The sequence below is a fragment of the Pyxicephalus adspersus genome, chromosome 12 (genome assembly GCF_032062135.1).
Source record: "Pyxicephalus adspersus chromosome 12, UCB_Pads_2.0, whole genome shotgun sequence".
In the NCBI taxonomy this organism is placed as follows: Eukaryota; Metazoa; Chordata; class Amphibia; order Anura; family Pyxicephalidae; genus Pyxicephalus; species Pyxicephalus adspersus.
In genome coordinates this window covers 13791592-13802081 of record NC_092869.1, presented here as the reverse complement: position 1 = coordinate 13802081, position 10490 = coordinate 13791592, and the positions used below count along the sequence as shown (strand labels likewise).

General features: G+C 35.7%; 1 protein-coding gene across 1 annotated transcript in view; it reads left to right on the top strand.

Annotated features, from left to right (window-relative positions):
• Positions 1–10490, top strand: part of INO80 (INO80 complex ATPase subunit) — a 77600-nt gene that overhangs the window by 35993 nt on the left and 31117 nt on the right. The window contains exons 17-22 of the mRNA XM_072428759.1: positions 752–837; positions 3724–3891; positions 4657–4790; positions 5908–5975; positions 7040–7133; positions 7637–7811. Coding sequence (XP_072284860.1) covers positions 752–837; positions 3724–3891; positions 4657–4790; positions 5908–5975; positions 7040–7133; positions 7637–7811 — 725 coding nt within the window. The remainder of the gene's footprint in view (positions 1–751; positions 838–3723; positions 3892–4656; positions 4791–5907; positions 5976–7039; positions 7134–7636; positions 7812–10490) is intronic.

The window sequence follows — 10490 nt, the reverse complement described above, 5'->3', positions numbered from 1 at the left end:
AAAAAAAAAAAGATAGAGAAAAGACTGTTAGGGCTCTATTTATAAATTATTTTCCCTCAATTTGTCTGAAATTAACTCTCAGATGGTCAAATCTCTCAAGGTGTATCCTTGCAGTACCTAATAAAATGAATGACTCGTTCTGCCCTCTAAAAATCTCATAATTGCATAGCTTTTATAATAGGAAATGCTATCTCTGTAAGCAAAAATTATGAACGAATCTAGAGCAAATTGACAAAGGAATAATTTATAAATAGAGCCCCCTATACTTACATCGCAAATATATATAAATGCACATCTTTATACCTGCACACACTCCTATCCATTTGGTATCAAAAATATTGTATTTGTATTGTGCCACGTTTTGCTAATGGTGAGTATGTTTATGTATTGTGTCAATAAAATGTATTGTAACACTTTTTTCCAAGTACTTTTTTTATTCAATTTGGCACATACCCGCTTGTTGTGACAAATGTTACCATTTATTGTATTTTCATTATGTTTATGAATTATGCTTAGTTTGAGATCAAAGACAATTTTCTTTTTTCTTTTATGATAACCTAACTGTGTGTTTGTGTGTGTTTTTATGGAATTAGCAGACTTTGCTGTTTTCATTTAGGAGTATTCTCTAAAATATTCTAAAACACTGACTTCCTTGATCCTTTTATAGTAATAAATAAAGAGGTTTTCTGCCTAAATACACATGTTAATTGCAGATGGATATGTATATTATTTTGTTTGTTTGTTTTTCCAGACCAACTTTCTCGTTTACATATGATCCTTAAGCCTTTTATGCTCAGGAGAATAAAAAAAGATGTGGAGAATGAGCTTTCTGACAAGGTGAGCTATAAAGTGCTTTGTGGTTAGAAAGGGTCCATAAAAAATTTTAACCCAATGTTTTGGTAAACAGTATACCACATTTTTTTTCCTCAGGAAATAAAATTTATATATAAAATGTTAAAAAAAAAAAAAATCATTGCTAGTGGCTCACAGCTAATGTTAAAAAGACATAAAAGATAAAAAAAAATGGCATTGCAAAAATATAAAAATGATGATCATCAAAACTATTTAGAATATAACAAAAGATGAACAAATGAGATAAAATGTGCAAAACTTCAAAAATAAAAGACAGTGTGCAAAAGAAAGTAAGGCAACCCCCCCCCCTTGAAGGATGTCTCGGGGGTTGGTAACTAGGAACAATGAAAAGGCAGATTTACTAACCACTTTCTAAACGGTGTACACAAAGAAAATTGGCATAGCTCAAGTCCAAAATGCAAATAACATATGTCACAGCCTTAAACGAGGCACAGTGGCTCAAAAAAGATATGATTAAGAAATTAAGGTTGACAAAGCACCAAGACCTGATGGATTACATCCATGTGTCCCTCAAAGAGCTGAGCTCAGTTTTTTTCATTGCCATTGTTTCTAATTTTTAGAGACTCTTAAATGACTGGCATGATTTAATGATGGCCAATGTGGTTCCTATGTTTTAAAAAAAAAAGCAGCAAAGCCATTATCAAGTAACTACATACCAGTAAGTTTAACTTCCATAGTTGGAAAGATTCTAGCTCGTTTGATAAAGAACCACATAAAGAAGTTTATGCTAGTAAGTAATAATAATAGCGATAGCATGGATTCAAGAAAGACCAAAGTTGCCAAACAAATGCATTCTCTTTTTATGAGAAGTAAGTAAACAGGTAGACAGTGGAGTAGCATTTGATATAGTGTACTTGGACTTTGCAAAATCATTTGACACAGTACTCCACAGATGGTTAATATGCAAGTTAGGGTCAATAGGTTTGGAAAATGGATAGAGAACTGGCTTAAGTATCCATATCCAAAGAGTAGTGATTAATGATTCATACTCTGAATGGTCTAGGATTATTAGTGGTGTACCCCAGGGTTCATTGTTGGGACATTTTACTGTTTAACATCTTTATAAATTATATAGCGTTTGGGATTAAAAGTACCAATTCTGTGTTTGCAGATGTCACCAAACTATGTAATTGAATAAAGTAATAAAGTCCACACAGGATGTCTGTAATCTTTAAGCAGACCTGGATGTACTGTTTGTACTTGGGCAGCCCAGTGGCAGATGACATGCTAACAACATGCATGCTTCAAACTCTCTGGGGGGGAGTCAAAAATGGAAAAGAATACTAGAATTTTGGTAGATCATAAACTTCAAAGATCAAAACATATTCCTGGCCCTGTACAAAGTATTGGTCAGACCTCATCTGGAGTATGCAGCCCAGTTTTGGGCACCAGTTCGCAGAAAAAGATATTGTGGAATTGGAGAGAGTGCAGAGAAGGGCAACTAAATTTAGAAAAGGGAAGGAGGAGTTCAGCTATGAGGAGAGATTAGCTGAACTGAATCTATTCTCCCTTGAGAAGAGATGTTTTAAGAGGGGATATTATCACCCTATATAAATATATCAGTAGTCCATGTAGAGAACTCGCTTTTTACTTATTCACTTTAAGGTCATTACAAGGAGGAAAAGAAATTCTGGATAAGGAAGGGATTCTTCACAGCAAGGTCTCTGAAAATGTAGAGAGACTCCCTCAGGAAGTAGTTTCAGCAAGTACTATAGATTGCTTTAAGAAAAAGCTGGATGCTTTTCTAAAAGCACAGAATATAACTGGGTATAAAAGTGGTAAAGTTTTTAAGTGAAGACAACGGAGACTGCTGATCCAGGGAACATCCGATTTCCTCACAGGATCAGGAAAAATGTTTTGTTCCTGTTGGAGTAAATTGAACCAGGGGTTTAGTTGCCTTCCCCTGGATCGGGATCTGTCTATAGAGTATTTATCTGGGATATGTTTTTTTTCCTCGTGGTTGAACTTAATGGACTTATGTCTTTTTTTCATCTTAAATATTTATGTAACATTTATTTTTTTGTTACCTAGCGATAACTAAATAAAATAATAATGACTCAGAAGAGCCTTGCAACTCTTATTCTAGATATTTAAAAAAAAATTGCATCTGGTCACATTTATTGTGTTATCAAAAATATTGAGTAAAAAACTGGACAAAAAATCTTTGTGGGGCAAAAGCATCCAGAAGATTCAATAGTAAGTAATAGGACGTGTTTCTTCCTGTCGCAGTCATAAAAAAAGAATCAGTCCCTCTCAGTGTACCTTGACACAGAAACCATAATATGATGAAAGGGTACAGTCTAAACTACTACGATTTTCTATTCCTCTGCACTGAAAAAAAAAAACAGGCATTGTGTATGCTGGCATTATATTCACTTTCTTCTCTTCTGCATATAAATACTGATTTATCAATTCACAGCATTTGACAAGTGTAATGTTTAGTGATTGCAAAGCTGAGGTAACATATATGGTTAATGTACCAGCATTGCAAATAACACATTGCACAAGAACATGGCCCTGGTCACCTATTCAGTTCAGAAAATCTGTGGCGGCATACATTTTGACTGTAACATCCTCCAAATCCCTGTTCCTGAAATAAAAAGCCTACTTGTACAACACATACAGAAAATGACACCTATATTTGTGACAGGTAGTAACATAATTACAAAAATGCATGCAAGGCAAATCTTTTTTTGTGGTTGCTAACAAAACTTGGGATGGATGCACAAAGCATTTGGCATGTATTTGTAAGATGGCAGTTCATAGATATGACATGTTGGACAAATTAGTACTATATATTACTGTATATACAAAAATACTTTACCACTATAATATTATTTGCCTTTCCAGATTGAAATCCTGATGTATTGTAATCTGACCAGTCGACAGAAGCTGCTCTATCAGGCTCTAAAGAACAAAATATCCATTGATGATCTTCTTCAGTCCTCCATGGGTACTGCCCAGCAAGCCCAAAACACCACCAGCAGCCTTATGAACCTGGTCATGCAGTTTAGGAAGGTAATTTGTCCACACACACACGTACACAAACAAAAAATTTTTTGTTTCCGTTGTCCCAGATATCCACTGTGACAGGTGGGACAGTAATACATACACACCTATCCAATTGTGTTTGTATAGAAAATGTACTTTTGTGATTTTTTTTTTTTTTTGTAAGGATAGGCTGTTTATAAAGATCTTCAGTCAATGTTTAGACTATGATGGGATGCAGAAAACTATTTATTTCCTTGACTTTCCTGAGCTTTGTGCATTTATGATGGTATTATGCTTCAAATGATTTTTGTGCTTTCAATAAAAGTAAAGCTGTTCTCAGATTTCGTTGTCTTAATAAAACTAACCCACTCATCCCTGCCTCTTTACTAACACTCTAGCTAGGTAGTTATAGGTTATGAAGGTTTTCTTTAGGCCTTGGCTATGAGAATCAGGTACGGATAGGTAAATTTGCTACAGAGAAAGGTGTGTAATTTGTAATCAATAGCTGCAGGTTATAAAAGTACAGTTATCCTTTCAGTTGGCAGGAAGTTAGGCTGAAACTGGAAGGGTAATTTGGGTAAAAATATTTTACCCTTGCCATTTACATTGTAGAAAATACACTGACAGGAACCCTTTCACCTTGCTCCCTAAACACACACCTACACATACCTTTGGTGGACCTCATCTTTAAAATTGTTGGCTGTTCAAAAGCATATGTAGCAAAAAGAAATTAGGTTCTTGCTTAATATATCACTGTCCTCATCAACATGTCTCTGTTCCATTGTCTCCTAGGTGTGCAATCACTCTGAACTTTTTGAACGTCAAGAAACCTGGTCACCATTCTTCCTTGCTATAAGACCATACAAGATTTCTAAATTTCTTTATCGACATGGCAACATAGAATGGTCCAACCACTCACGAAACCGGTAAGTTCCCATGCCACCCTCGCTAAGGTCTTTAGCTTACATTAGCATTTGTGCAGTGAACCATGAAAGAAAAGCGAGATTAGGATGGCATCCTGCGATTTTTCTTTTTTATTTGATAATATGAATGTAATAAGTGGAGAACAGTTTAGTTTATAACTTTATTTGACAATGGAGCGACAAGTGCCAGACTTGTCAGCCCGACAAGTGCGGTGGTTTCTGTCCAATTTTGCCAAGCACTGTTAGGTGTTATTTTAAGTGGAACTAAACTAAAAATAAAAAAAATTACACTTGCCTTGATTCCGGAAATCCATGGATGGTGCTGGTCCTTCCCACAGTCCGGTCCCGCATCATCCTGGAATTCCTCTTTGTCCCAGCGCAGAGGAAGCTCCGGGTGCCGCCATCTCCTGTCTTCTTTTAAATCTTCTTCTTGTCTTCTTTCTTCCTCACCTGATCTCACTACACATGTGTGAGATCGGCATCTCCTTAAACGTAGTAGAAAAAAGGCAGAAGGAGCAGTCAGCGCCTCCCGGGATGGGTAACGTAGGTATCCCAGGAGGCTCTGCGCTCATAATTGGCTGCGGCGATCAAGACTTAAAGGGGCGTTTTTTTTTTGTTTTGTTTTTAAAAAAGCCGTACTTAAAGAAAAAAATGTTTTTTTTTTTGTTTTTTTTTAATATTTAAAAAAGTTGTCTACCCCTCTATGTTAAGTACAAATGTTGAGTTTAGGTGTTCTTTAACTTGCAATGTGATGGTGGATTTACAGCTTCCAATACATCATTTCAACAATTCTTGTTTCCTTTTAATTGTATAGTACGCTATATAATGTTAAATTGAAAGTATAGTGTAATTTTATTCAGCATTTATTTTGTGTTATTATTGCAGTATTTACTTCTTGCAGAATATAGAAAATCTTTTTAAGAAGGCCTATTTCTAACACTGCAGGGGTGTATGGCCAACAACTTATGGAGCTTTTGTGTGGAGTTTGGCTATTTGTTTTAACAGTATTTTATTTATTAACTGTACTTCACTTTCAATCATGTCAGAACTTTAACATGGAAATATTAAGAAATACTGAATGTTCCAATATATCCTGACTGTTTTTATTACATATATATAGGTGGCTGCGTACCGTTCTTTCCCCTTTTGCACCTGATCACATTCAGCAATCACTCTTCCATAGAAACCGTAAGTTTTGTGCATTTTTTGGTGTTTCTGTAATTGTGTTTTTACTAGTCATGGCTTGTTCAAATCATGTGCCTCGTAGTAATTGGTTTACACAGGAAGAACATCTGTGATATTACTGCCAATGGTTGGCAGTAATATGTTTATAGTGGGATGTCCAATGCAGGGGAATTACCATTGGTATATGGGTAGAAGATAACCCTAGAACACTAAATACTTTATACATTAGAAAGCACTGTGCAGAAAATAGCTACTGCATCCTGGTTTCTATTCAGTAATATTACATATAACATATATCTTTTCCAGACTGCATACATTTTTATACAGCATGGATGGTTGCCATGCTTTGCTGTTAGTGCAGTAATCCAGTGCAGCCTGTTCTGCTTTAAAGGATGTTTGTACTGTAAACATTATCTATGATGATCTGTCCATCTGAAAATTCAGTTCACTTCCAAGTCAGTGTCTCAATACTTTGCGTGTAGATGAAGCCCATAGCTCATATGAGGGTTAGCTATGGCCGTCTAATTATAGTATGTATTAATCCATTCTAACTGCATTCAGAGGAGGAAGAATGCATATGACCTCAAAAACATGTCAGGGCAATTCTTTGGTATAGTCACTAAACTCCTTATCATATGAGGTGTAAGCATTCATTTCTTGTTTAAACCGATTTCAACCACAGGTATTCACCAAAAAGCAAATCAACTGCAGTATTATTAGAACAGTTTTCTTACATTGCGGTGGTGAAAACTAAACTCCAGAGTTGGGTTGTATTGGCTGTTGGTATATTTGAGTCACAATCCTGAAAAGATTTCTGCGAATAGGCATCTTAAAAATTGTAAGAACTACATGTTAACATTTCAGACAACATTGTAGTTAAAGCATCAGGCAGTTAGGGACCATCATCCTCGAAGCAGAGTTTAGTATTGGCATTTGTCATGACAGTGTGCTTTAAATTGTTCTAAAGTTTGTACCTTTTTGAAGAACTAGTAAACACAGAAAACTATGACTTGACTTTGCCGTTTATTATTCATTTTAAATCTAATAAGTTGTCTTTTATTTCACAGGGTCAAACCAGGAAAGCTGCTTTTCTTTTCTTCGATTTATTAATGTCTCTCCAGCAGAAATGGCAAATCTAATGCTTCAGGGACATCTGGCCAGGTATCACTAGCAGTTTATTGAATATACATGAAAACATTTTTATTTTCTTGAATCATCTTAAAAATATATTGCATAATTTAAGTACCTGTAGTTCAGTTTACTGTAGTTACCAGTGATTTTATGCTTTTACTTAATATTTCAATATAGTTTTTCACCAGGAACCTCCTCTGTGATGGCATTTTCTGTTTGTTATGTAGTTTATTATTCTTTGTGTAGTTTAGTATAGAAACCCCTGCCACGTACAAGCCTTTCAAAAAAGGAGGCTGCTTACCAGTGATAAGCAAGGTACAAATTTTGTTTTATGACATATTTATCAATATCTAGCATATTTTAATAAAACTGCATTACTTTTTCTCTTCTTACATATCAACAAAGAAACAAGAGCGCCTTGTGTTCATGTTGACTACATTCTCCATTCATGTTATTTGTTTGATAATACAGATCATTTATGACAAAGTCAGCTATGTAAATTGATTTACCTAAGAATACACATTTTTTTTTAGATGGTTAGCTCTTTTCCTGTCTCTGAAAGCTGCCTATAGGCTCAACCATATTCGTTTCTGGAAGGAGAATAGCGAGTCTGAAACTGCACATGCCTACCTGTCAAATAGTGATTTAAACCTCTGGGCCCATTTCCCACTCTCTTTTCCCAACATCCACAGTTCTCCTAGCTTGAAGGTAATATTTGTTTAAATTTGTATTTTTTATATTAAAAAAAAAAAGCAAAAATCATGTCATATTTTGGATATTTATGCTACTACTTAATAGGAAAACTCCTGGAGCAACTTTAAACCCAAAACTTCCCTTGGTGGGAATCTTCTGGGTCCATGTGTTTCAATAGCAGTAATTGCTTCCCACCAGGAAATGTTTTACAGAGTGTCAGATTATCTGTCTTATCAATTTTATAAACCCGGTTTCAATGATTGCTGGCATAAAATAAATGATTTATAAGTGATTCTAAAGCAAAATACACTGCAAAGGAAATGCACTGTAATTTGCATTAAAAACATTAAGTTTTAAATGTTTGTCATCTTCAGCTGGTAAATAAAACAATTTAAACTCTGTTAAAAATGTTATGTTGCCAGTGAGCTGGACTCCTAAAGCTGTACGTAGGGTAGAGAAAGCTAAACAGTAGAGGTAAAGGAAATAGGTGGTGATAGTGAGATAAAAAGGCTAAAGATAAAAATGAGGACAAATGGAAACAGTAGAGAAGAGAAGATATGCAGCAGATGAAGGGTGGCAGTAAGCGAAGGCAGAAACAAAGGAGCAAAGTATTATTGTTAATATTAATATTATTAATAATAAATAGGATATATATAGTGCCAACATAATACGCAGCGCTGTTCACTAAATAGGGGTTGCAAATGACAGATACAGACAGTGACACAGGAGGAGGAGAGGACTCTGTCCCAAATAGCTTACAACCTAGGAGTAATAATTGAAAGAAGAGCAGAAACACATGAGTTGAATGGTGGCTGTTAGATAGAGCAGAGAGCTGAGTGGTGGCTGTTAGAGCAGAGACCATCTAAAGAAAGTACAGTGAAACATTTGCTGAGATGAAGCAATTCAAAAAAGAGTGTAGAGTACAGGATCTGAATGTAGATTGTGAAGGAGATCAAAGCCACAGATGACTAGTAGCAATCAAGAATTGTGGAGATACAAGAGCCAAGTGGAGACAATGAAGTACGAAAAAGACATATGATAAACCGAGATTTGAGGGCAAATAAAAGTTAAACTTAAGTGTAGACTGTAAATGAACCCTGCAGCATATACTCCACTTTTCTTGCTTTGCTAATAGGTACAGTTAGGTCTATAAATATTTGGACAGGGACAACTTTTTTTTTCCAATTTTGGTTCTATACAGTACCACAATTATTTTAAATAAAAAACAACTCAGATGCAGTTAAACTGCAGACTTTCAGCTTTAATTCAGTGGGTTGAACAAAAAGATTGCATAAAAATGTGAGGAACTAAAGCCTTTTTTTAACACAATTACTTCATTTCAGGGGCTCAAAAGTAATTGGACAAATTAAAAAGCTGAAAATAAAATGTTCATTTCTATTACTTGGTTGAAAACCCTTTGCTGGCGATGACAGCATGTAGTCTTGCACTCATTGACATCACCGAATGCTGGGTTTCCTCCTTTTTAATGCTCTGCCAGGCCTTTACTGTGGCTTTCAGTTGCTATTTGTTTGTGGGCCTTTCTGTCCGAAGTTTAGTCTTCAACAAGTGAAATGCATTCTCAATTGAGTTCAGATCAGGTGACTGACTTGGCCATTCAAGAATATTCCACTTCTTTGCTTTAATAAACTACTGGGTTGCTTTGGCTGTATGTTTTGGGTCCATCTGTATTATGAAAAGCCTCCCAATCTATTTGACTGCAATGAGCAGGCTCCACCCCTTCTTCATACTTTTTTATTGCCATCATTCAGGTAAGAGTTGATCTTGGTTTCATCTGTCCAAAGAAAGTTTTTTCAAAACTGTGCTGGCTTTTTTAGATGTTTTGGAGCAAAGTCCAATCTAGCCTTTCTATTCTTGAGGCACATAAATGGCTTGCACTTGCAGTTCACCCTCTGTATTTACTTTCATGCAGACTTCTCTTTATGGTAGACTTGGATATCAATATGCCTACCTCCTGGAGAGTGTTGTTCACTTGATTGTCTGTTGTGAAGGGGTTTCTGTTCACCATGGAAATTAGTCCACTGTTGTGTTGTGTGGACTTCTAGGTATTTTGGCGTTGCTGAGTTCACCAGTGCTTCGTTTCTTTCCCATGATGTACCAAACTGTAGATTTTGCCACTTCTAATATTGTAAGCAATTTCTAGGATAGGTTTTTTCTGTTTTTGCAGCTTAAGGATGGCGTGTTTCACCTGCATGGAGAGCACCTTTGACCGCATGTTGTCTGTTCACAGCAAAATCTTCCACATACAACTCCCCTCCCCCCTCAAATGGACTCCAGGCCTTTTATCTGTTTACTTAATGATGACATAACAAAGGAATTGCCCACAACAGCCCATGAAATAGCCGTTGAGTCAATTGTCCATATACTTTTGAGCCCCTGAAAGTGATTGTGTAACAAAAAGGCTTTAGTTCCTCACATTTTTATGCAATCTTTTTGTTTAACCTACTGAATTTAAGCTGAAAGTCTGCAGTTCAACTGCATCTGAGTTGTTTCATTTAAAATTTATTGTGATAATGTACGGAACCAAATTTAGAAAAAGTTCTCCAAATATTTATGGACCTAACTGTATATCAAGTGCTCCCTCTTCTTGCATGGGCCAATAAGCTAATTGCTTTTTTGCTGGCACCACACTCTGAACTTTTAGATCATATTTTAAATCCCACCATGTTCTGAAAA